Source organism: Schistocerca americana, chromosome X (assembly GCF_021461395.2).
Source record: "Schistocerca americana isolate TAMUIC-IGC-003095 chromosome X, iqSchAmer2.1, whole genome shotgun sequence".
Classification (NCBI taxonomy): domain Eukaryota; kingdom Metazoa; phylum Arthropoda; class Insecta; order Orthoptera; family Acrididae; genus Schistocerca; species Schistocerca americana.
Window position 1 is genome coordinate 124,386,423 of NC_060130.1, and position 24,723 is coordinate 124,411,145.

At 39.7% G+C, this 24,723-nt stretch overlaps 1 protein-coding gene across 1 annotated transcript; it reads right to left on the reverse strand.

The window, feature by feature from the left end:
- Positions 1-830: 830 nt before the first annotated feature.
- LOC124555851 (probable GPI-anchored adhesin-like protein PGA55) lies at positions 831-16,847 on the reverse strand. Its single transcript, XM_047129916.1, has 2 exons — positions 15,024-16,847; positions 831-1,022 (listed from the first exon to the last, which is right to left on the reverse strand). Exons 1-2 carry the CDS (start codon positions 16,845-16,847, stop codon positions 831-833), a joined length of 2,016 nt encoding a protein of 671 aa, XP_046985872.1.
- Between the last annotated feature and the right edge of the window lie 7,876 nt (positions 16,848-24,723).

Here is a 24,723-nt window from a genome sequence, read left to right on the forward strand (position 1 = left end):
TTCACTGATATGTTAGTTTCTCGTCCAGTGTTTCAGTCTTTGGTTATAAGTGCATCCTGGTTATATTGTGTAGGATGTTTTCAATTTCCCAACTTTTTATTCATTGACTATTCAACCTACAACACTATGGTAACCATAAAGATGAGGCATTCTATATTCTCTGCCATATTGTTTACCATGTTTTAATTTTTGCAAGTACACTTGTGCTTCTATTTATTCTCACAATTAGGTGCTTAAGGTTCTGGTATTACTTTGATGCATAGTGGTTCAGTCATAACCACTGTTTGTTTCTTGTCATTTAGATATGCACCTGATGATGTGGCTATCTGCCAGGAAACTAGTAATGCCTTAATAAAACTTCCAGAATGAGAGCGCCTGCCCGCGAAAGGCAAAGGTCTCAAGTTCAAGTCTCGGTTGAGCACACATTTTTAATCTGCCAGGAAGTTTTTTAATAGAACTTGTTCAAGATACCGCTGTTTGTGGCATTCTTGTATAAAATGTAATACCGTAGCTGGGGACATCCCAATCACAGAGTTGGTTGTGAATATGGCTGCTAATATTAGATCAGAGAAAATGGGCAGAATATACATTTCTTTAAAAAAAGAAAGATTAATCAGAAAACTCTAGTCTGCATGGTTTTCAGTGATAACATGTCAACAAATTAAATAAAATTGAGACACTCATCATTAAATATTACAACAAGTGTTTGCATTGCACCCCATTACAACTAACTTTCCTTTACATTTAAATGGTAGCTTAAGGTTATTTGTCAAACAGTAGTGAGCTAATCCCAATTATTTAAGACATTACTTGGAAGTGAAAAGAAAGGCTTACATGTACTTTTGCATCAGCTCATTTCTTAATTTTGCAATCTCATTTTCAGCTTTCATGTAGTTCAATACTTCATTTTTAGCTCCCTCCAGCTGCTGTTTGTCTCTCAGAACATTTTTATAGCTTTCCACTTTTATTTCTTCCTCTTCTTTGAGCTCCTCAACTTTCTTCTGGAGCTGTGTAATAGGTACCTGTAATAATTGAACTACAACAATTATCATTGAATGTATTTCATGATAAAAACTGATTTTGTCTTTTTTAGTGACTAGTCTGTGTGGTAATTTTGTATGAAGGAAGTGACAAACATTAGATGTTTTTCCGAGACCCTTATTTATGAATATGATTTAGTCACCTCATAACATTCAGTTTACAATTTGGCCAGCAGTAATACAATAAATGGTAGTCAATAATTTGAAAATTGTTGTAGTTCTAATGCTTCTGCTTTTTACTGTCTCTTGTCTATTTGCTGTAGCCCACAATGGCTTCCATAAAATAATTTTTCTGTAGTGGGTACTGATACTACAAACTTTTTTTTTCCAATATGAATTTTTGCTTTGAAGTTGAGTGTGTGTTGATTTGAAACCCCTGCCTGATTAAAACTGTCTGCTGGTTGGTTTTTTGAGACAGTTTAAGGGACTAAACAGCTCTGAGCTTCAAGAGATCATCCCTCTGCAGTTTGTGACATCTGCCCAAAATTTGATCAAATTGTGGTATAGAATGATGAAATTCTCTTTCATACCTTACAGGACTAGTACTCATTTCTCACAGATCTGGTAGTCCCATATGGTGCACAGGAGAAATTCTGTGAAGAAATTTTGGAAGATGAAAGAGGTGATGGTAGGAGCCAAGTTGTGTAGGTGGTTCATGAAACATGCTTTGATAACTTAGCAGCTAGAGCACTTGTCCATGAAATGTGAAAGTCTCAAGTGTGATTATCTGTCTGGCATGCAATTTTAATCTGTGTGGAAGATTCAAATCAGCCCTTATTTTCTTATGCATCTTCTTATTAGGAGGAACATGTAGTGCTTTTCACAGCTCTCAGTAATGTGTAACCACTACAAACCCATTTTCTAGAATTCCGTCATTTTCAGGTCTAAATCCTTTTAATAGTTCTGCAATATAATCACTTTTATGGACCTGTATTTTAATTTGAAACTGTGTGTGTCTGTTGTGTGAGACTGTTCTTGATCTGATAACTGGTACTGGCGTGAGCCCATGCAGAGCACAGGCAGAACATTTGATCTCTCAGACATTTCCAGCCATTCACTTAGTGTTGATTTTGGTTTCGACATGATGCGTGCTTTGGAGCAGTGACTAGCATAGTTAATGTCAGGCTATGACAAAACTAAGGCTAATGAACTCAAATCCTCATTTTATTACTGCATCATGGACATAAAGTTTATTGAATTGTGGCAACAGTAACTGATGCTGCAACTGTACATTTAGAAAGTTCAAAATATCACAGAAAGATCATCAACACTTCTTGTAACTATGTTGATGCTGTCAACACCAATCATTCTGATGTTTGGTGATTTGAAGCCAACTTTGAATGCAGATGTTCAACGGTTTCTAAATTTTTAAATGGTACTAACATTTCAGATAATCATTTACAGTCTGCTTTGTTATTCAATTCTAGAAGTAAACTATATGGGCTGCTCCACAGTCCCTGGGTCACTCTACAGTATTCAGGCTATTGTGAGGAGTATGAGCATTCTAAGAACTTAGCAGGTTGTCATTAGAAATCTTGCCTAGTTTGGTATCGTCTTATTTGAGAAGCAACCACATATAGTATCTTCTATACTACTTCCACCGAAAGTCAAAGAGTGAGTCAGTTGTATAAATCATAATCTCCTGACCTATAGTCTTTTATAATACTCGCAGTAACACAGCTTATACTTGTACTGACTGTTTAATTTATGAAGTGTTTGTCTTATTTTGTTTGGGCCAGTGTTCAGAAAGCCTGAACACAGTTTTATCAAAGTTCTTTATATAGCTTAGTCATATGATGGTCTGTCAGCTGCCTCACATGCATTCAACAATGACTAGTCAGCTGTCCAACATGCATCCACTGTTATCAATCAATTTAATTTACTGTTTTTGCATGTTCCATGGATCATACTTGCAACAACTCACCCTGTAGTTTCAAAGGAGTAAATGTACTTTCAGGCTGTTGTTAGCATGTCTAATTTTTTTAAACAGTAACTAATTTTCAATGATATACTTTTAAACAGTTGCCTACATGAACTTTTATGATGTTATCAGCATGTTTTTGTGCAATAAATACTTTTTGCAGCGTGGAATTGTCCTAGAAAATTATTCAGTATATCACCAGACTATATTTTTTTATGTTTTTATCACCAAATCAGAAACTGCACATAGAGTAAATGTTTATAATATTAAGCATTTGGAAATGTCTATAATATGTAATTTCCAAAATGAGTTCTGATCAGTACGCACACCCAGGAATTTTGGTCAGTTTTCTGTATTTCCATTCTCGCAAGCTCCATTGTTATTGATGGTGACATGTTACCTTATTATTATTATTATTATTATTATTATTATTATTATTATTACATCCAGGACAGAACAGTACAGTTATCTGAAAATTCAAAGGATATCTATAATATATATATGAGATTTTGTACATGTCGAACTGCCTTGGGAAGAACTGAATGAAATGAAATGTAACGTTTCTATTCCCTTATCTACAGGGTGATCAGATAGGTAAGTGACATTAACTACATTTCCACTTCCTAGTTCATTTAGGTAAATAAAAGATTGTTAACTTTGGTATTCAAGGCCTATAATACTTCGGTGCATGATACTAAATGCACATCCCAATTTCTCTAGTCTGGCAGTATTAGAGATTTCATTTATTTTAGTCTCTTCCAGTACTGCCCGTCTAGATGAAGAAGTTAACCTAAAAAATTACAGAAATTTTGTCATGTATGACTGTGGACCCCTTATTCTCTCGGATAACAGATCTGTCAACTATTTCTTCTCTTACTATTGACATGTATCCCAGTATCACAAACTGGGATTACTGTAATGTGAGCCCTACTTGAAGCCCACAACAACCCCACTCAATTCTCAATTAACTCACTTTATTGCTTTGTTAAAGTCTGATCATGTTGAGGGTGAACATCAATCAGACTCAACACCTTTGTTCATAGTTGCTGCTCCTAACATGTCTGTCACTAATGATACTATATGTATAATCTTGGAAAGGCTGTTACAGTTGGTGCAGGGTGGAAATTGCCTGTAAACAGCTTAATATCCTATACAATCTGCCCAAGGCTCGTACTTAGTTTCAAAATACCAGTGAGCAGGAGCTTAACATTTCCAACAACTGCTGGCCTATGCCTAATGCATGAAGGCTATCTAGCAGCAGGAATTTTCCTCTCTAATTTGATTTACAGTCCAAACAGATTTGCCTGTCCCCAGTATGCTGCAACCTGATTTCATCTACCGCTGGATGAGGCTTTTAATCTCCTACCTCAGGTAATATGTTAAGTTGTAGTCCACTGCTCAGTGTACATCCCATGCTGATGTGTCAGCTTCCAAATGTGTATCCTACATTGAGAATGACATTTGCAAATTCTGCAGTACTAGTGTACAGAAGTGCAATTCAGCGTATTAGGAATGTGGTTAGTTATTCCTAAATTGGTTTATGTAAAAATGTTAACACATATAGGACAGAAATCTGCTAATCTTATTAGTGGTAGTTATTGCACTAGTAGTATGCAACAGGTAGGAAAATGAAGGAAATTCTGTGTTGAGGGTTTCCACCAATTCAGCTGGCATGATTACCAATAGCACAAAGCTACATGTTTTGCTTACAAGAAATGTGGGCACATAGTTGCCATCTATCTATGTAGTGCAGAACCTGCACCTTGGTGCAGCATGTCCCAGGAGAGCATCAGGCCATCGAGTGTTGCTGTGGTATTAGCTGATGGTGAACTAATGATGCAACTAATTTTCAACAATTTGGGCGTCTGTTTTCATGTGGATACCCTAATTCATGCTAAAACATACTGTCATACTGGCTCATCACCTTTGGAGGCAATGAGGATTTGTCTGGTAACATACATGAATTGGGCAATTTCTTTAAAAGGACAAGTAACAGTCAATGTTATCTATAGAAATGTGTAGACTACTAACAGTTTTTGTAGTGCCTTCACCAACAGCAACTAACATTTTTGGTTTGGGTGAATGTGCTGGTTTTGTTTTTCAAATACAAAGTTCAGTTTAAATCTCTATAGTATTCTGTTTAGCGATTTATACATTTTATGCAAAGAGAACTATAATTCATTAGAATAGTACTTGGACTGTGCATTAACTTTGAAGCGTTTGATTAACAACACCACTATAAAGCTTTTTCTGAATTTCAGTCTAAAGAAACCTTTACAGTTAAGATATCAGATATATATATGAGTGTATAGCAGAAAACTCCAAACACACAAAATTCCTTACAATAATAATAAAGGAAAATATGAGTTGGGATAATGACATAGGACATGTAAGTGGGAAACTCATCTCAAACCTATTTGTGTTGCACAAACACAGCTACGTAGAAGAAAACAATATTATGAAAATGATATAGTATGCAGTAATCCATTTGATGTTTGGTTATGGATTGGAGAAGCATCTCCTGACTCCTAAAACAAACGTTAATGGACTATTCCAATTACAAAGAAGAGCAATAAGAATGATAACTGACCCTTAACCTGCAGAATCGTGTACACCAGCACTTAAAGATCTTAAGATACTAACACTATCCAGCATATACAAATACAAACTCCTACACTGGACAAAATTCAGATATGCTCTTGAAACTCCAGGTAACAAGATACAATGCAATGATGACACAAGGAAATGGAACCTCTTCCATGAGCCCATAGACAACATCGTGAAGTACAAATCAAAGCCATCCCATGCATGAAAAAAAGCCCTAGAAAAACCCCCTTTGAATTTGAAGTACATAATAAAAATATTTTCAAACCTCCCTCTAACCTTTGATAGAAAAATTTTACTACGGTGTAAATGATTTTATGAACACTAAAGTTCAATACAAATTGCAATGCAGTTGCTGCATAAAAAAAGAAATTTAACTTAAATGTACAAGTACACATCATAAGAAAAATTGTAATTAATATTAAACTGGCCTAGAATACTATAGTACAAAATCATAATGTACTAAATGCTAGTTAGTAAGGACTGTATACCTATCAGTGTATGTAATACAGTTTTACAATGGAACTTCCAGGATGGCACATAACAATATTATGAAAAGGATAGCTGCTATTCATCATATAGCTGAGATGCTGAGTTTCAGGCTGCTTAAGCCATGTGTATGCGAGTTGCATTTGTATGCATGAGTAGGGAAAACAGAATGATCATAGAAGCATCAGGTATTGTGACATGAATTACATCTAGTCATGCTCATGATTTTAATTATAAAGTCTACTGGCACAAGTTGGATTTGTGGTTATTTTAGAGCTACTATCAGTTTGCAATCTTACTTAAATTTTAATCCTCTTTTCTGTCTAGAATTATTACTGGCAAAGCTACAAGGTAACCAGCTCTGTTCCAAGATATTCCTGGATGATACTTACCTGAAAATACCATTAGACGAAGAATTAAAACATTTTATGGCAATCGATTAGATTAGATTAAATTTACATTCATTGCAATTGATCCATAGTGAGGGGGTCCTGCAGGATGTAGAACATGTCAGAAAAACAATAATACATGACAAATATTTACAACTGAAACAAATGAGGTAATGTACCTTCCACAGTTCCTAAGTGGAATGATCGTCTTTTTTTTTAATGAACATATGAAAGAATCATTTTACAAACACTAATGCACTGAATTCAAATTAAAAAAGTAGTTTTGATTTATAAGGTAATAAACATGTAATACAACTACTATAATTCTTATTTACAATGAAAACATTACTGCACTGAAATGGTGCGGAAGTTAGATTGTACTTACTTACACACACACACACACACACACACACACACACACACACACACACACACACACACACACACACACACACACACACACACACAAATCTGTGGGTTCTACTGAGAAATTCATCAATGGAGTAGAAGGAGTTGGCCACCCATAAATCCTTTAGGCTTCTCTTAAACTGAATTTCATTGGTTGTTAAGCTTTTTATGGCTGCTGGCAAGTTATTGAAAATGTGTGTTCCGGAATATCACACCTTTTTGTACAAGAGTGAGTGAGTTTAAATCCTTGTGAAGATTATTCTTATTTTAGTACTGATTCCATGAATTGAGGTGTTGGTTTGAAAAAGTGATACATTTTTAATGACAAATTTCATAAAGGAGCCTTTTGGGCTCTATGAGTATAATACATTACCACCCTCCAGCTGTATTTCATAAATGCTTATAGCAGCTGATACAGGTGATACCACTTGCTGCAAACTATCTAGATGATGATATAGTTACTGCATCTACCTAACAGCAAATCTTAACAAAAGAAAACAACTTTTAGTAGCCTACATGAAGCAAAAATGGTCTTCAGCCCATATTAACCCACACTGGAGCAACTCTTGATCTGTGTACACCCCTCAATCTTACAGTTATTCTTAGTCATGATAAATTTCCATGGTAAATTTATGCTCTATGCTGTACAGATATTGTACCTCTCAGTTCTTTTCAAAAAGAGGAAACAAATTTCATTTACACTGTTTGCCAGTCATTATTCACCTAACAAGTTGTTTGAAAGTCTGATTTCTGCCCCACTACATTTACTCCTGGTGGAAGATACTTTGCATGTTAGAATAGACAATAGGCTGTGAAATAAATCCCCCCTCCCTTCCCCAATGAACAGAACAACTGATTTCATACATGTCTGAAACACAGGGCCTCGAGTGAATAACAGTCATACAAGAAAGGAGACACTGTCTACTATTTATGGTATCGAATAATGCCATGTTTTCTTATATGGAACAAAGTTCTACCTGGTTATGGTCCACAAGCCACTAATATAACTCTCTAGGCACTGGGAAAACCTTGCAGATAAGGCAAAACAATGATTACAGTGGTGGGCACTGTTATTGAGCTGTTACTGTTACGAGATGAACTACTGGTCCACCACTCAACACACCAATGTTGATGGCCTGTTGAATTCAGAAATGAGAAATCATCATCAGTTTGATAAGCAGGAGGCACTGTGGTTGGTTGGTTGGTTGGTTGGTTGGTTGATAAAACATTGGGGATATGTAGGACAAGTTCTGCCATAAGGTGGTAGACACAAAGGTCACAACCTAATGCTCTGTTAAGTGGTGGTACCTTGTGTGTGTGTTTCAGTTAGCTGGAGCACCTGCCCAAGACTAAAGAACTGGCAATATGGAGGTATTTCTAATAGCTCCACAAATTTAGTGTCAATCGGGGGGTAATTCTGGTAGGTACAGAAATGTCAGAGTGCTGGGTGAAATCACCAATATGCTAACTATGCTTTCATATCATGTCCTAAGAATACTGTCTAACATCACAATCAGCTCTGCCCATGACAGCTAGACAATTCTTCTGATAAAACCTTTTTGTGGCCCAAGTAACCATTCAAGGCTCCCACAAGTGCTGGATATGCCTCTCAGCTGATCTCAGACTTCCACATGCTACATAATGAAGTCACTCACCTGAGCCCTCAACAAGGCAAAGGTTTGAACTATGAGCTATAGGCTACAGTTATGAGCCCACATTAGGCAACAAGCTCTGGTATACCTATGGAGGTCAAATTACAGCTCCCTTCCTTACCACCATAGTAAGCTCCTGAGACTCTGCCTACACCACCAATTGTCATTCACTTTTAATGAAGACTAAATCCACAACCTTGTAGTAATTATTGAACAAAGTCATTCCACATATGACTCTTAAAAACATTTATTGCACCTGCACATTTGACATTGTGTCATTTTTAAGCATAGTTGGATGTTGAAGCCCACTCTGCAACAATGAGTCACGACATGCTGGCACAGCAGTCTGAATCCAAATATAAATGGTACTAACTACTGTTTATTAAATTATGATTTTTTACAGTAATATTCTACAGTTATTTCATATTAATTACAATTTTGCTTCCAACATTAATGTTACATGATGAAGAGCCAAAGAAACTGGTAAACCTGCCCAATATCGTGTAGGGTCCCCACAAGCATGCAGAAGTGTCACAATATGACATGGCATGGACTTGACTAATGTCTGAAGTAGTGTTGGAGGGAATTCATACCATGAATCCTGCAGGGTTGTCTGTAAGAGTATGACAGGTTGGAGATCTCATCTGAACAGCACATTGCAAGGTGTCCCAGATATGCTCAATAATGTTCATGTCTGGGGAGTTTGGTGGCCAGCAGAAGTGTTTAAACTCAGAAGAGTGTTCCTGGAGCCATCCTGTAGCAATTCTGGATGTGTGGGGTGTTGCATTACCCTGCTGAAATTGCCTAAGAGTGTCAGAATGCACAATGGACATGAATGGTTGCAGGTGATCAGACAAGATGCTTATGTATGGGTCACCTGTCAGTGTCTTATCTAGACGTAAAAACGAGCCCTAATGACTCGAACTGCACATGCCTCACATCATCACAGAGCCTCCACCAGCTAAACAGTCCCCTGCTGACATGCAGGGTCCATTGATTCATGAGGTTGTCACCATGCCTGTACACATCCATCCACTAGATACAATTTGAAACTAGACTCGTCCAATGAGGCAACATTTTTCCAGTCATCAACAGTCCAATGTTGGTGTTGATGGGCCCAGGCGTAAAGCTTATGTCATGCAGCCATCAAGGGTAAACAAGTGGGCCTTCAGCTCCAAAAGCCCATATCAATGTTTTGTTTAATGATTCTCTAACACTTATCTATGTCCCAGCAATGAAAACTGCAGCAATTTGCAGAAGGGTTGCACTTCTGTCATGTGGAACAATTCTCTTCAGTTGTCATTAGTCCCATTCTCGCACAATCTTTTTCCACCCACAGCGATGTCAGAGATCTGATATTTTGCTGGATTCCTGACATTCACCGTGCACTCATGAAATAGTCATACAGGAAACTCCCCAATTCATCACTACCTCAGAGATGCTGTGTCCTATAACTCATGTGCCTACTATAACACTGCATTCAATCTCATTTAAATCTTGATAACCTGCCATTGCAGCCATATTAACTGATATAACAATTGTGCCAGACATTTCTTGTCTTGCACAGGCACTGCCAACTGCAGTGCCTTATTCTGCCTGTTTACAAATCTCTGTATTTGAATATACATGCCTATACCAGTGTCTTTGGTGCTTCAGTGTATTTACTCACACATTCAAGTTACATGAAAGGGACCTAGAGACTCTGGGAGCTTTCAGATTAATTTATATAATGGCAAGACATATTTTGGAACCAGATTGTAAATTGTAAGATCTCTCCAGGGACAGATGTGAACAATGACCAAAATTTTGTTGTTTTGAACTGTAGATTAAAGGTGATGAAATTGCAAAAAGGTAGGAAATTAAGGAGGTGGAACATGAATAACTTTAGTGAATCAGAAGTTGTCGAAAGTTACAGAGGGAGCATTAGGCAACAAATGACTATAACATGGCAAAGGAATACAGTTGAAGATGAATGGGTAGCTTTGACAGATTAAATGGAGACGGCAGCAGAAGATCAAATAGGTAAAACGAAAAGTATTAGTGGAAATCTTTGGGTATCACAGGATATATTAAATTTAAATGATGAAAGGAGACAAAAAAATGCAGCAACTGTAGCAGGCAAAAGGAATAAAAATATCTAAAAACTGAGATTGACAGGAACTGCAAAATGGTTAAACTGAAATGAATTTAATACAAAAGTAAGAATTTAAAAGCACATTTCACTAGGGGATAGACAGATACTACAAATAGGAAAATTAAAGAGACCTTTGGAGAAAACATATCAAGAGCCCGATGGGAAACCAGTCTTAAGCAAAGAAGAGAAAGCTGAAAGCAGAAAGGGATATACAGAGGGTCTGTGTAAGGGAGATGAACTTGAAGGCAATATTATAGAAAGGCAAGAGGACACAGATGAAGATGAGATGGGAGATGTGATACTGCGAGAACAATTCGATAGAGAACTGATAGACCTAAGTCAAAACAAGGACCCTGGAGTAGATGACATTCCATTAGAGCCACTAATAGCCCTGGGAGATCCAGCCATGGCAAAATTATTCCACCTGATGAACAAGAGATATGAAACAGGTGAAATACACTCAGACTTCAAGAAGAATGTAATAATGCGAAAATTGTCAAACTATCTATCTGACAAGTTGTGGTTGCAAAATACTAACATGAATTCTTTATAGAATAATGGAAAAACTGGTAGAAGCCAACCTCATGGGAGACAAACTTTAATTCCAAAAAAATGTAAGAAAATGAGAGGCAATCTGACCCTACAAGTTTCCTAGGTTAAGGAAAGGCAAACCCACATTTCTAGCATTGGTAGACCTAGAGAAAACTTTTGACAATGTTCAATGAAATATTCTCTTTGAAATTCTTAAGGTAGCAGTGGTAAAATACAGGGAGAAAAAGGCTATTTACAGCTCATACAAAAACCAGATGAGCGAGACAGTTGTAGCCTATCCCCTATGGCATTCAATCTGTACATTGAGCACACAGTAAAAGAAACAAAAGAAAAATTTGGAGTAGAAATTACAGGTCTTGGAAAAGAATAAAAATTTTGATGTTTGTTGATGACGATGTAATTTTGTCAGAGACAGCAATGGACTTGGAAGAGCACTTGAATGGAATGAGCAGTGTCTTGCAAGGAGGATATAAGATGAGCATCGAAAACAATAAAACAAGGACAATAGCATGTAGTAGAATTAAATCAGATGATGCAGAGGGAACTCAATTAGGAACTGAGACACTAAAAGTAGTGAATGAGTTTTGATACAGGGGCAGGAAAATAACTGATGATGGCTGCAGAAGGGCAATGGGAAGAAGAGTGTTTCTGAAGAGGAGAAAGTTTTTAATGTCAAATACAGACTAAGGTGTTCGGAGCTCTTTTCTGGAAGTACATGTATTGAATTAGCCATGTATCAAAGTGAAACATGGATGGTGAACAGTTCAGAGAAGAAGAGAGTAGTAGCTTTTCAAATGTGGTGCTACAGAATAATACTGAAGATTAGATGGGTAGAGCAGATAACCAATGAGTTGGTACTCAACAGAATTGGGGAGAGAATAAGTTTGTGGCATAACTGGACTAAAAGATAGGATCAGTTAATATGATGTGTTCTAAGACATCAAGGAATCACCAATTTAGTACTGCAGGTGGGTTGGGGGAGGTGGGGGGTAAAAATTGCAGAGGGAAACCAAGAGATGAATACAGTAAGCAGATTCAGAAGGTATAGGTTACAGTAGTTATTCAAAGATCAAATGGAGAGCTGCATGAAATAAGTCTTTGGACTTAAGACAATCAAAACAGCATGGTGTTATAACTACATCCATTCTTCCACAAAGCATTTGAGCATGACAAGCACAATAACAACAATTACATTGTTTGGTTGGTTTGTGGATTAAAGGGACTAAACTGTTTGGTTGTCAGTCCCTTTTTCCTTACCCACATAGATTTCGAATTAAAACCATACACCAAAGGAATTCTATCACCTGAAATCTAAGGAAGAAACAAAATTTGTAAAATGAACTATGTAACCACACTGAAGAAAAAAAATGACAGAGGGAAGCCAAAAGTGGAAACATTAACTAAAAGGAAAGAAGTGGTAGAGGGTGCTAAAACCATATAGCAGATGGCCTGGGCTAGCTGATTGCAAGAATAAAAAACAGAAGGGTCAGCCATACTGAAACACACGAATTGCTGGCCTAAAACCACCAGGCAAGAGAAAAAGAGATGGTTGAAAGATGACCAAGAAGTCAGATAGCACCAGGGGGAGTGAGGAAGAGTTAAAATGAAGGTAAGGTGAAGGCCTGGGAGAGGTGGTCACACACCCACCCTTAACCTGAGAGAGAGAGAGAAACACCCCTTAAGCTTAAAATCAGATCAGTCATTGAGACATTGTGAACTAACACTGTGGTAGTGTGTCACGAATGTTAAAAGATCACCTCAGGGTGGCTGTATTGAGACAGTCCAACTAGATGTGGACTACTGTCAATTGATAGCCACAGTGACACTGTGGTCCAGATGAAGGCTACTGAACATCCAAGGTTTTTGAGGGCATAAACTGATTCCTGGATAGTTATTACCAATCGATTGCAAGGGAAGCACTGGTCAAGAGCTTGTAGACTGCTTAAGGAGACACTACAGATGAGGAAGGACTCACCTGTGCAGGAGCAGATGTGCTCAACAGTATGAGAGATGGCTACCAACTGACTGAAGCCATCTGGCAAGGAGAGCTGTTCAGTATGTCTCGCATGAGCATAAGCAAATGCAACGTGACCATCGATATTCAAGCCATCAGTGTAGTCTATTTCTGAGCCCTGTCACTCGCCAAGAATGAAGAAAAATTGACGGTGAAGGGCCTCAGAAGTAACAGAGTCTTTTGGCCCTTGCAGTAGGTCCAGATAAAGTTTTTGCCAAGGCATGTACCATGCAGGTATACATAAGTCGTCCCAGAGGAAAGGTGGTAGAGGAGTGACCAGACAAGGACTGCAATTGTAATCTCCAGTTTGGGCCATTGTCGCAGGAGATCTATCACCTTTTTAGGGAAAAGTGGATGGTAATTTGGATGTTGAGGCGAGCTGCAAATGTGTATGATATAATTTGCCCGCAGCTGTTGTCACCTGATCCACAATAGAGGAACCCCAGTTTCCACAAGTAGACTGTTCACTGGGCTCATTTGGAAAGCTCCCTTCCCAAATTGAAATCCACTGTGGTGTATAGGGTCTAGCATCCACAATGCTGAGGGTGATGCTGAACCATATGCCAGGCTCTCATAGCCAATATGCAACTGTACAAGGGCTTTGTACAGTTCCAACAGTGTAGGGCAATCAGTACCCCCATTGGTGTGACTCAGGCATTGTAGAATGTTAATACGTATATGACCAGCACTTTTCCTTAAGCTGACAAAGGTGGGTAAGCCCAAGTTATGTGGGAGTCGACAAGCAGACCTAAAAAAGCGACAAGTCTCCACTACATTACGTAGTTGGTCATTGAGGTAAAGTTCTGGATATAGGTGGAAAGTACGATGATGATAGAAGTGCATGACAAGTCTTGGCAGCAGAAAACTAAAAGCCATGGACAAGGGCCCATGATTGTGCCTTTCATATGGCACTCTGCAGTCACTGTTCAGCTACACCAAAGTAGATGAGCAAAAAGTAAATACACTGAGAAATTCCCACTCTCTGAATGGAGTGTTATACGGCTCAACGTGGTGTGTAGAAAAACATGGGTGTTGTTCCACCTGCTGTTTCAGGGGAAGAAAGGCAGGGCGTTAATTCCCAGATGCAGGAGTTAGAGCATAATGCTCAGCAAAATTATCTGCAATTGCATCTGGGTTGGTTTATACAGCTCCATGTGCGGAAATCCCCAGTATACCTGCAGGGATCTGATATACCTGGGAAGAAGTAGTTCACATTCCATTGGTGCAGATGTATCATTCCCAGCACTCCTGCTTCCATCTTTTGATTAGTTTATGGGTCCAGGCACGGAACTGTTTGAAGACGACAAGGTGCTCCATTGATAGGTGCCACTTCTGACATTGTAGGGCCCACCTACAATCTCTAATGGCTGCAGCAATTCCCAGCAACCACCAAGGTACTGTCTTCCACCAGGGGCAACCTGAGGAACAAGTGATTGCCAATGCAGCTGCAGAACAATGGTTGTAGTAAAATCCTTGATCACCACATCGATGTTACAAAGCAATGGAGATCCAACAGTGGTACCAGAGGTGAAAGCATCCCAGTTGGCCTTGGTAAGAGCCCATCTAGGCAAGTGACCAAATGGTGACACTGAGGGAGGGACAGGAAGAGCAAAAGTAGTCAGTACCACAGAATTCGTCACGAGCTCTCCAGGGGGTAGAAAGAAGGGAGGCCAGGACTGCAAACTGTGAGAACAATGGCCTAGTATGTGCCACATGATTTAGGAGGCAATGATTGAGCCGAGTTAGTAGATGCTCGACATTTTTACCATAGCCAGCAACCTTTGTCCAACACCACAAAGGATTATGGGCATTAAAATCACCCAGAAGTAGAAAAGGGAAGAGGAGGCGTAGCAGGAGGAAGAGGAGGCGTAGCAGGAGGAAGAGGAGGCGTAGCAGGAGGAAGAGGAGGCGTAGCAGGAGGAAGAGGAGGCGTAGCAGGAGGAAGAGGAGGCGTAGCAGGAGGAAGAGGAGGCGTAGCAGGAGGAAGAGGAGGCGTAGCAGGAGGAAGAGGAGGCGTAGCAGGAGGAAGAGGAGGCGTAGCAGGAGGAAGAGGAGGCGTAGCAGGAGGAAGAGGAGGCGTAGCAGGAGGAAGAGGAGGCGTAGCAGGAGGAAGAGGAGGCGTAGCAGGAGGAAGAGGAGGCGTAGCAGGAGGAAGAGGAGGCGTAGCAGGAGGAAGAGGAGGCGTAGCAGGAGGAAGAGGAGGCGTAGCAGGAGGAAGAGGAGGCGTAGCAGGAGGAAGAGGAGGCGTAGCAGGAGGAAGAGGAGGCGTAGCAGGAGGAAGAGGAGGCGTAGCAGGAGGAAGAGGAGGCGTAGCAGGAGGAAGAGGAGGCGTAGCAGGAGGAAGAGGAGGCGTAGCAGGAGGAAGAGGAGGCGTAGCAGGAGGAAGAGGAGGCGTAGCAGGAGGAAGAGGAGGCGTAGCAGGAGGAAGAGGAGGCGTAGCAGGAGGAAGAGGAGGCGTAGCAGGAGGAAGAGGAGGCGTAGCAGGAGGAAGAGGAGGCGTAGCAGGAGGAAGAGGAGGCGTAGCAGGAGGAAGAGGAGGCGTAGCAGGAGGAAGAGGAGGCGTAGCAGGAGGAAGAGGAGGCGTAGCAGGAGGAAGAGGAGGCGTAGCAGGAGGAAGAGGAGGCGTAGCAGGAGGAAGAGGAGGCGTAGCAGGAGGAAGAGGAGGCGTAGCAGGAGGAAGAGGAGGCGTAGCAGGAGGAAGAGGAGGCGTAGCAGGAGGAAGAGGAGGCGTAGCAGGAGGAAGAGGAGGCGTAGCAGGAGGAAGAGGAGGCGTAGCAGGAGGAAGAGGAGGCGTAGCAGGAGGAAGAGGAGGCGTAGCAGGAGGAAGAGGAGGCGTAGCAGGAGGAAGAGGAGGCGTAGCAGGAGGAAGAGGAGGCGTAGCAGGAGGAAGAGGAGGCGTAGCAGGAGGAAGAGGAGGCGTAGCAGGAGGAAGAGGAGGCGTAGCAGGAGGAAGAGGAGGCGTAGCAGGAGGAAGAGGAGGCGTAGCAGGAGGAAGAGGAGGCGTAGCAGGAGGAAGAGGAGGCGTAGCAGGAGGAAGAGGAGGCGTAGCAGGAGGAAGAGGAGGCGTAGCAGGAGGAAGAGGAGGCGTAGCAGGAGGAAGAGGAGGCGTAGCAGGAGGAAGAGGAGGCGTAGCAGGAGGAAGAGGAGGCGTAGCAGGAGGAAGAGGAGGCGTAGCAGGAGGAAGAGGAGGCGTAGCAGGAGGAAGAGGAGGCGTAGCAGGAGGAAGAGGAGGCGTAGCAGGAGGAAGAGGAGGCGTAGCAGGAGGAAGAGGAGGCGTAGCAGGAGGAAGAGGAGGCGTAGCAGGAGGAAGAGGAGGCGTAGCAGGAGGAAGAGGAGGCGTAGCAGGAGGAAGAGGAGGCGTAGCAGGAGGAAGAGGAGGCGTAGCAGGAGGAAGAGGAGGCGTAGCGGGAGGAAGAGGAGGCGTAGCGGGAGGAAGAGGAGGCGTAGCGGGAGGAAGAGGAGGCGTAGCGGGAGGAAGAGGAGGCGTAGCAGGAGGAAGAGGAGGCGTAGCAGGAGGAAGAGGAGGCGTAGGAGGAGGAGGAGGAGGAGGAGGAGGAGGAGGAGGAGGAGGAGGAGGAAGAGGCTGTGTAGGAGGAGGAGGAGGAGGAGGAGGAGGAGGAGGCAGAGGCATGTCCCCCAACCATTAAGGGGGCAGGCGTAGTCTGGTGTCCTTGGGTGCCCAATGCAAGAGGCATAGTTGTTGAGGACACTGTTTTCATAAGGGTGATGATGTATCCACAGCTTTATGAGGACGTCATGTGTATAGGGTGAAGACTTGTGATTCTCTTTGCCTCTGTGTAGGTCAACCTGTCTAGAGTCTTGTATTCCATTATCTTCCTCTCTTTCTGATGAGCGGTGCAGTCCAGCAAACAGGAGGAATAATGCTTGCTGTAACTGATGCAAATGGGAGGAGAAGCACAAGGAAAGTTCGCTTGTGATGGACGTCCACAGTCCCAACATCCCAACATGTGGGCCTGGCATTACATCAAGGGGACATGTGCCCAAATTTCCAGAATCTAAAGCACTGCATAGGTAGAGGAAGATAGGGTTTAATATCACACCAGTAGACCATCACCTTGACTTTTAAAGGCAGTGTGTCATCCTCAAAGGCTATGGCTGGTAGGAACTACATTATTTTTACACACCTAACTAAGTGAACAACTTGTCACCATAGGCTGGTGTGCAACTCATCATTGGACTGCAAGAGGAAATGTCTGGAGAATATTTAGGCTCTCATGGGGGATGGTGGAGACCAGTACATCACCCAGCTTGGCACAGACCAGCAATGCAAGTGACTGGGTAAGGGATGCTGTTTTTATCAGGATTGACCCATTCGACATTTTGGATATTCCCACCACTTCCAAACTTATCCTCTACGTGCTCGACAAAAAGCAAAGACTTTATGACAACAAAAGATTCCTTATCTGATTGTGCACAAACTAAGTATTGAGAATATACCTCTACTTGATCTTTAGTCCTGTGTTCTTCCCATGGTGTAGCCAAGGAAGGAAAGAATTGGGGGTCATATCTCTACACATTATATTGCACCTTACCTCTCAGAGACTACTGGGGCCATTCAACCACCACTATCAGACAACTTCATCTGCTTCATTGCGAGTCATCCACCCTGATGTCACCCATTCCAGTCAGGAGCTCTCCCCACTGGCACCACACAGCCACAGCAAAGGACATCTGGTGCGATGGCCATTGATCGGTGTCGTGATGCCCCAAGAAGACTGGCATCTACTCCTTGATGTACATGGGGAGTTTGCAGCTCAGGTATCAGCAGTGTGATCCCTGTATTGTCAGGGGAGCTATGAACAAGAAGGTACACGATTACCCCTCCATGATCGACTGGCCATTTTGGTGGATATCTGGTGCCAAAAGAGCCATCATGATCATGGGTGCAGTAGAGGACAGCGGACAATGGGTGTACATGATGCCCCTGTAAGTTGTCATTGCCCAAATAGCTGGATTACAGGTGGAATTCCAAGGCCATGACAATAATAGCTGCAGAATATTCCACACATGATGGACCATGTAAAGTGTCCTTCCCCAAATAGCCTGCACTTCTGTAGAATTTGGAAAGGTGGAGGCCAAATCCTGAAAGGGGACCATAAATTAGAAAGCCAAAAAATGGAAGAATAAAAATGAAAACTACATCCACAGCTTGCACTGAAATTTATTGCTCATGTAGCCAAATTGGTGCTTGTAATCCAACCACCACATGAATACTGTGGATACAGTGGTTATTTTTATGCAAGCCGATTGCTGATATTGTGCTGTTTAATTTTAAATTGTCCCCTCCACTCTTGCAACTAAATTGAAACTGGAGACATTAATACGAAAGTTCTGACTTCCTTTCACTGTGGATTTCAGGCACAGACGAAGACTTGAATGGGTTTCTGCTGATTGCCCCAAAGCTACATATTTGTACTGCACAAGTTGCTTTAACAGAGGTTAAGATGCATTCATTAAGCCTTATACTAAAATGGGAAGGGATTTGGTGAAATACTTATAGGCATGTCAGTGGAGTCAACATCATGCACCTGTGAGAATCTCAGAGGGGCTGTTTTGTTAAGTATAGGTCACATGTCCAGCAAGAAAGTTCAAAATAATTTAAAAAGTGTAACACTTCCTGGAGTTGTTAAGGAGGTTAATTACATCAGAACATAAGTAGTTTAATAAATAATGTATAGTTTTCTTCCTTTGAAATTAGCCAGTTGTTCTGATGATGCAAATATTCTGTACCATTTTATGTTTAGTAACTAGTCAGAAAGTAATTAAATGTGCTATGTAGTTATATAGTGTTATGTGATTTATAGAGTGAATATTGGAAAAGAGGAGTTTCTTTTACTTCTAACTGTAAATATCATATTGCTGGAAAACTGTAGTGTTAAAAAGGGATTTTGTTTCATTGTTTTGTTTCCTGTTGAACAAGAAGAAATGACTGACAGTTTGTTAAGTTTTAATGTCAGTTACCTAAAAGGATTGACAAGTAGAACACAGAAACACCATCTGTGTGCTGCAATCTCATTTACACACAAACTTTCTATCCTGTGTGAAGTTAGACGGAACAACTTTAACAAAGTCTGAGATCAGAAAAGGTGATAAAATGAATATTCTGTTGTCGAAGTACCATCAGAACAAGAAGGAAATCGATAAGAAGAAACAACTTACTGAACATTCATGCAGGAAACTGACTGACTACTAGTATCAGTTGCTGCAAGAAGTAAATACAAAATGTTTAAGTATAACCAACTACTAATGTGAAATTTGATGTACTTGCTTAATGAGTGGGATTGTATGACAGGAGATTTCCTTCAGAAATAAGAAGATATTTTAAAAAAAAGTAATTAAAGTCCATGAGAACCTTATGCTATTAAAATAACTTATACGTGAATAAAGTGAAATTGTTTCCATTCCAGAAGGTAATTTAATGACCCTGTGATAGTTTCACAGTACAAAAATTACTGCAGTGAATTAAGTTGTTGTAACATGTAAAAGTATGTACTTCAACATTCATATACGTAAATCATAATTTGAGTTACATAAATAAGAGTAACAGTTATACATTTACTCAGTAAATGTTGCAAGCCTTAAATAACACTAACTCCAGGTGATATTTTTGTGATCTAATTAACATTAAAAAACCAAAGGAATTAATGGTGTTGCATATTACTGGCTTCCATCATACTTAGAAGAAAGAACGTAAAATGCAGTGTTGTTCAATTTTCCAACTGAAGAAATTGGAGAACATCTGTAAGGGTAGGAGGGAGTCTTGCTGTATTTACCCTCAGATTCATTATTGTTGCCTGTACATGTGAATGAAGTATCATTCAGCAAGAGTTTTTAAACCTTCTCAAATTGGAACAGAAAGAACGGTCATTTGTTTTCAACGAATGAAGCAGATATCTAAAAATGTACTTTCCCACAATTTTGAAAAAAGTGTACTCATACCTGTACCAACAACTGTGTTATTAAACAAATAGAAATACTGTGCGTATTCTAAGTTATTTAATAAGGCAGAATGGACATGTCTAAGGAACATATTGATAAGAATTAGCTTCTAAACATATTTCTGGTCTTCTCAGACAATTAAGTATGCCAGTTTCTGAAAGAAACAATTCTCATAATACTTTTTGCATTCTTCCATTCAGTGTACTAAAGCATAAAATTTAATAGTTATTAAGACCTTTAGAAAGAACATCTGTTTCACCAAAGCACAAAGTAAAAATACCTATTCTTCATCCATCATTATATTTGTAGGCTCCTCTTCAAGGAATCAGGCATTTTATATCAATAAATTTATGCAGGGAGTGGGTGGGAGACAGTGTTTCATTAGAAAGTTGTACCGAAATATTTTCATGATATTAAGCTGCTCATATATCATAGGTTCATTTGATTCTACATGATAAATTTCATCACATTCAACACAGCTTTGATTTAGAATCTTTTCTATGGTTTATAGAAATTCACTTGTGGCAACATCACTGATAGAATTTCCTTTCGGTTTGGAGAAACTGGACACACAGCTATAAATATTAACACAAACTGCTGCAACTTCCTAGGAGTTTCTGCTCATAGGCATATGTGAAGAGTGGTATGTATCATTTACCACAAAGTCTCTTCACTATTACCATTTTCCCCAATGAATTCCTTATCCTTACCAGAACAGTAACTATTTAGTGTACAGGGAGCAGATGGTTGAAATACTGCTCCTGCTACTCTTGAGACAGATGGAAGTGAGGGACACTTTTCTTTGTTTATGGAAAAGAAAGACAGTTATTCTTGCCATAGGTTAAAATTTCATCAAGTGTTAAGTAGAAAAAACAGCAGCTTAAATCAGTTTTACATAACATAATCTTAAATTGTTTGAAAAATCTTTGGCATAAACTCAATCATCTAATGCAAAAATATTTTCACTGTGTTGACATATTAACGAGACCAATGTTGTCCCAGATATCAACTTCTGTTTTCATGCAGAGAGAAAACTTTTGGAATAATGGATCCTATCTCTACATCCAACTGTGCAACATCTCAGTAGGCATCAGCATGTGCTAGTGGAAAGGTTATGCTTTCAGTCATTAGCATATACACTGTTTCAAAATGTGCGCTAAAAGAGAAGTCCAGGAACTAATGTGGTGGTTGTTGGCAAATAGTTACGTGGCATCTGAAATTCATTATGGTATTTGTGTTGCAGTGATGAGTGAACGTGTCTTATCAGGTGTCACTTGTTGAAATGGAAGGGTTAACATCTAAGGCAATTAACTAAATGACCAGCTATTTGTAGTCAGTGAATAATCTACTCAGAAAATTCATGTAAGTTTGTGAAAATGAATTTTTTTTCAATTTATTAAATTTGGTGGTGGGAGAGGGGAGGGGGGGACAGGGATATTGCTGAAAACTAAGGTTACGTTAATTTCAGAACTACTTTCTGAGAACAAAAGATGACTAGATAATCTCTTCCTAGCACTTACATTTGGATAATAATGAAAAAGGTGAGTGAGTGGGTTGGTTGGTTGTAGGTTGGTCAGTTGGTCGGTTAATTAGTTCATGTTCCATAGATCTGAATGTTTCTTTTATTCAAATAATGTGGAATGAGTCAGTTTATAGGATATGTATACATGGTTAGTGTTAACATTAATGAACACACAATTATTTTTAGTCCTACTCATACAACTACACTTCCTTTTTTACATGCTACCAATTTTTAAGCAGAAATTTGTCAATGGAATAGAGGGAATTGTCTAAGAGAAATGATTTTAAATTAGATTTAAAATTTGCTTTGCTACCTGCCAGGCACTTGATGATATTAGGCAAATGTTCAAAAATTTTTGTTGATGTATGTTAATCCCCTTTCTGAACCAACAGCAACTTCAACAATGGCTAGTAAAGGTAATTTTTCCCTCTCTAGCATTGTAGGTATGGACATCAATGTTGTTCTCAAACTGTGAGGGATTACTTATCAGAGATGTCATTAGCAAATGTATGTATTGTGATGCTGCAGTTAAAATGCCTAGTTCCTTAAAGAGGTTCCTACAGGACATCAGTGGGTGAACACCACATATTATTCTTATTGCTCGCTGTTCTGCAACCAATACTTTATTTCTAAGTTATGAGTTACTACTGAAAATTATTCTGTAAGTCGTTATTGAGTAAAAGTGTTCAAAATAAGTCTGAAAGTTCAAAATCAGCTGAAAATAATTGTTTGAGAAGCTGAGCAATATGATGCTTCCAGTTTGAGTTTTTGTCAGTATGTACACCCAAAAATTTGGAACATTCTACCTTATTTACTGACTTTTTCCTATGTGCCACATCAATTTTTGGTGTGACTATTTGTTGCAAAGAACTGAATGTAGTGAGTTATTTAAAAATTTAAGGGGAGTCCATTTTCAGAGAACCACTTAAGAATTATTTGAAACTATCATTTACCAACTATTCTGTTGCTTTCTATGAAACAGTATTTATTACAAAATAGTATTTTCTGCAAAGAATACCAATTTTGCTTGTTGAATGTCAAGTGGAATGTCATTCACATATAAAAGGACAGGAGTGAACCCAAAATTGAATCCAATGAGATTTTTTTTTCCCCAGTCGCTAAAATATACTGTATTTGCAATACTGTCTGAATTATTGTGCACAACCCTCACATTCCATTTGTTAGGTAGGATTAAAACGAGCTGTGTGTAAAGCCATAAACTTCATACAACTTGAGTTTTCCTAAAAGAGCAACATGATCTACACATTCAGATGCCTCGGAAAGATCACAAAAATATCAACTGACAACATATTATTATTTACAGCTTGTACTATTTGATAAGCAAATGTTTAAATAGCACTCTCAGATGAGCAACCCTTCTGGAATTCAAACTGATATGCTAAATAAATTTTTTCCACTGAAGTGTGCAGCTACCTTTGGGTATATTACTTTTATGAATAATTTGGAACAAAATGTCAAGAAAGAAATTAGATGATAAGTAAGTCTGTCTTGCCACCTTTCTTATGAAGTTGTTTAACAATTATTGCAGATTTTAACCTGTCTGGAAAAATTCCCTGTGCCAGTGATGCATTGCATATATCACTAAGGACTTTACTTATTAAGTCGGAACAACTTTTCAGAATTCTGTTTGAAATTCCATCAAACCCATATGAACTTTTTTTTACAGTTCTTATAACTATATTAATTTCAGTGAAGAATGTTTGTGCTACTTATAGTTGACTTTTTGAATGACTTTTTTAATATATTCCCTTACTTCTTGAGAGCGGTGTGCTGACCACACGCCCTTCCTATCTGCATTCTCAACTGAGGATGATACGGCGGTCGGATGGTCCCGATGGGCCATGTGTGGCCTGAAGACAGAGTGCTCTTGCTTCTTAAACTGGACCATTTAATCTTATGTTTGGTGGTAAGCTTAGAAAGTAATTATTAAAAATACATGCAACTTGTGAATTATCGATCACAACACTATCATATAGCTGAACTGTTATGGGAACCTTTACAATGACTGGCTATCCTGTCTCCCACTTGACAATGTCCCATATTTCATCTCCATTATTTAGTTCTGTCATGACATGCATACTTCTGGACATAGATATTAGGCTGGTAACACCACATCTTGACTTACCCTGGCCCTTACGTACGTTTCCCCTCTTCCTCTTGCACAAGTCTTTAATTCCCTTAATTATACATTGCTCACAATTTTTACAGATCATATGTATAATTTTTTAGCAAAGTAACCTTCAAATACTGATACAAATTTACTATGGAATAGATTGAATTCAATATTATCATCTCTTTCTACATATTGTCACAAAAGAAGCTGAGTAGCAACATGGTGTAGTGCTTATGATACTAAACTGTTGCATGGAGAGTCGTGAGTTCAAAACTCACCTGGACTGTACAATTTTAATTTCTATATTCAGTTCAAGTACATTCTATAAGTATCCACAGATGTCAAGAATCATTTTACTGGAATGTTCTGTAACTGTACATATATTGTATGTGTTCTGGCTGGAGGCAGTTTGTTCCACGCTCTTGTATGGGCAAGTGCTGAATAAACCACCTCCTACATGACATTACTTTGGTGGAGACACTGGTTATTGAAACCTGTGATGGCACACATTATCGATGACACAGTGGCTCCCTTCAGGCCACAACAGAGCCGCAGTTTACATGGCGAGAAACCTGAGTTCTAGCCATATTCAACAGATCACAATCTATCGGAGACAAACGAAGGAGAGAATGTTACGATGACAGCAACTGTGTGCCACCACATGAGACATCCTTCCGGGTTCTCTGGTGGTGATGACCAAGATCCAAACAAGTGGCTGTAGGTATATGAGCATATAGCCAAAATTAACAAATCATTTTAGCCGATGCCAACTCTGGGACGATGAAGACGAACAGGAAGATGTGGGTGCAGGACGATGTGGGTCACAATCACTGCAAGCTAGCTGCTGGGGAGGATGCTCCCCAACACGCTGATCAAGGTCTCCATTGTCGTTTAGAAGCTCCAG